The sequence below is a fragment of the Etheostoma spectabile genome, chromosome 5, assembly GCF_008692095.1.
Source record: "Etheostoma spectabile isolate EspeVRDwgs_2016 chromosome 5, UIUC_Espe_1.0, whole genome shotgun sequence".
NCBI classification, from domain to species: Eukaryota; Metazoa; Chordata; class Actinopteri; order Perciformes; family Percidae; genus Etheostoma; species Etheostoma spectabile.
In genome coordinates this window covers 4,299,071-4,301,493 of record NC_045737.1, presented here as the reverse complement: position 1 = coordinate 4,301,493, position 2,423 = coordinate 4,299,071, and the positions used below count along the sequence as shown (strand labels likewise).

At 39.7% G+C, this 2,423-nt stretch overlaps 1 protein-coding gene across 2 annotated transcripts in view; it reads left to right on the top strand.

Annotated features, from left to right (window-relative positions):
• The window catches only part of LOC116690162 (NAD-dependent malic enzyme, mitochondrial), a 22,466-nt gene that overhangs the window by 12,615 nt on the left and 7,428 nt on the right, over window positions 1–2,423 (top strand). For both annotated transcript variants that reach the window (XM_032516939.1, XM_032516940.1), the window contains exons 6-8: window positions 886–1,047; window positions 1,139–1,352; window positions 1,872–1,969. In XM_032516939.1, coding sequence (XP_032372830.1) covers window positions 886–1,047; window positions 1,139–1,352; window positions 1,872–1,969 — 474 coding nt within the window. The remainder of the gene's footprint in view (window positions 1–885; window positions 1,048–1,138; window positions 1,353–1,871; window positions 1,970–2,423) is intronic.

The window sequence follows — 2,423 nt, the reverse complement described above, 5'->3', positions numbered from 1 at the left end:
ACCTTCTCAGCTAAAGCTAGACAATCCAGCATGCTTGTTTTGACCTCCTTGTAAATATTGGGCTCATCGATATCCGTTATGTGTTGCTGGGAGGGTGTAGCGTAACAAGGCTCCATCGTTTGCACCATAATATGAAAACCTTCGTTTTCACCATACTGAGCGGGCGCATGTCTTTACAAATGAAATAAACTACCGACTGGGTTATTTTGGTTGCACAAGTTGAAGTTGGTGTTAAGTTGTGCGTTTAAACTTGAGCAAGGGGGAGTTGTGAGGGCTTGACTCGATCAGCTTGCTGTTTGCTTAACTGATTGTCTGAATGCTAAATGTGCCCTCAAATTCTTGGTATTACCCGAGTACTTGATTTTTGCCAGACACCGTTTACAGACTGGTTTTACAAACTGGTTCCTGTCAATATCAGTAGTGCCCTCTTTCAGGCATAGCTACGTTGTTAGCTTCTAGCAAAAAGTCAGGCACTGCTAGGCACTGTTAGGCGAGGCCACTAGTGGTGTGTCTCAGCATAGCCATCTTGCGGTGGGGGTTTAAACACAACATAAACGTGAACCACTGTCTTACCATGAGTATTTTTGCACGTAAATAAAATCAATACAATATTGCAAATAAAATACTTTTTAAAGATTTTTTTCTTACACAACTATTAGAGTGTCAAAGAGACTCCTTGTGATGTTCATCTCTCAAACCCACAGACTGAGGATTTTAGAAATAGTGAATAAAGAAACTGTGCATATGGAAATGGTCACTATGAATAGATGGAAATCAGAGTTATAAATATCACAGTAAAAAGTATTTACTTTGCTTGTATTTTGCTTGTAAAATGTTAATCTGCAGTTTTTCTGACTAATGTACGTATTTTCACCTCCTCTGTAGGCAGTAGTAGTAACTGATGGCGAGCGTATTTTGGGATTAGGTGATCTGGGTGTTTATGGAATGGGCATCCCTGTCGGAAAACTTTGCCTGTACACTGCCTGTGCCGGCATTAGACCTGATAGTTGTCTGCCCGTGGTGATAGATGTTGGCACAGACAATGAGGTAAGAAAGTTATGTTATGTATATTTCTGTATACTGTGTGCATGTACGTGGACACCTCATCATCCTTCATGTGTTTGCCCTTGCCAATCAGACTCTCCTCAGGGATCCGCTCTACATGGGGCTGTACCAGGAGCGAGATCGCTCTCAAGCCTACGATGATCTGATTGATGAGTTCATGGAAGCTGTCGTGGAAAAATACGGGCAGGACACACTGATCCAATTTGAGGACTTTGGGAACCACAATGCCTTCCGCTTCCTTAGAAAGTACAGGGAGAAGTACTGCACCTTCAACGATGATATTCAAGGTTCACGTATAACCCTTCACACAACACTTGGGATTTGTACTTGTTGTCATAGTGCCATCAAGTTTACCCATTTAATTAAAAGCAACAATTGAATTTAGTACAGTTCTATTGGTGTTAAAGAACCATTGCCCATCACTACAAATATTATTAGTCTTTATTTTCTACCTTCCAGCCAACTGTTGGTTTCTTTTAATTTCATCATTTGAAATTGCAGAAACCTGAAACTTGCCTGAATTAAATAATCAAACGTGGACATATTGTGACCTTTTAGGTCACATTACTGCTGCAAGGAAATGCTGTTGCAAGCAGGGACCATCTTGAAAACTGAGCTGAAATCCAATGCATTCATGAGCTTATAGTTCACTTAAAATCAAATCCAAAAGGCTGAACAACAAGCACAGCATAACTTGGAAGAAAATCACAAATTTAGCTCTCTTACCTTTTAAACAAATGGTAATTGCACTGTTCTCTTTCAGGCAGAGATGTTGTTGTTTACTGGGTTCTTCTGCATGTTTCCAGGCACTGCGTCTGTAGCCCTTGCCGGTCTGTTAGCAGCCCAGAGAGCCATTGGCAAACCCATCACTGAACACCGGGTACTTTTTCTGGGAGCTGGAGAGGTAAAATAATATTTATTCATGAATTGAATGAAGTTCTTATTGGTTAACTTGTGTTATTTTTTATATATATTCACTCTCTCTCCACTGTTTCCATATTTTCAAAATAATTATTTAGATGTTTTATGATCGTGCACAACAAAGCAATACATGCAATAAATTAACCCTCTTTCAATACCATGGATAGAGCATTCGCCTAGGCATGCCAAAGCACTTCTTTATGAACTTCAATATCCAAATGAAAAAATCTCAAAATGAAATAGAACAACGTGTCAACATAAAACACAATGTTTTCAAGCGGGGGAGCGGAGTCCACTTTGCGGCGAAAACAAAATACTTTCACCCAGGAAATGTTTGCTCCTTCCTCGGTAGTGTTTTAACCACAATCTTTGTCCTAAACTTAACTCTTAGAGACCTAAGGTCATTTTTACAGTTCATTGTCCGTCTGGATTTATTT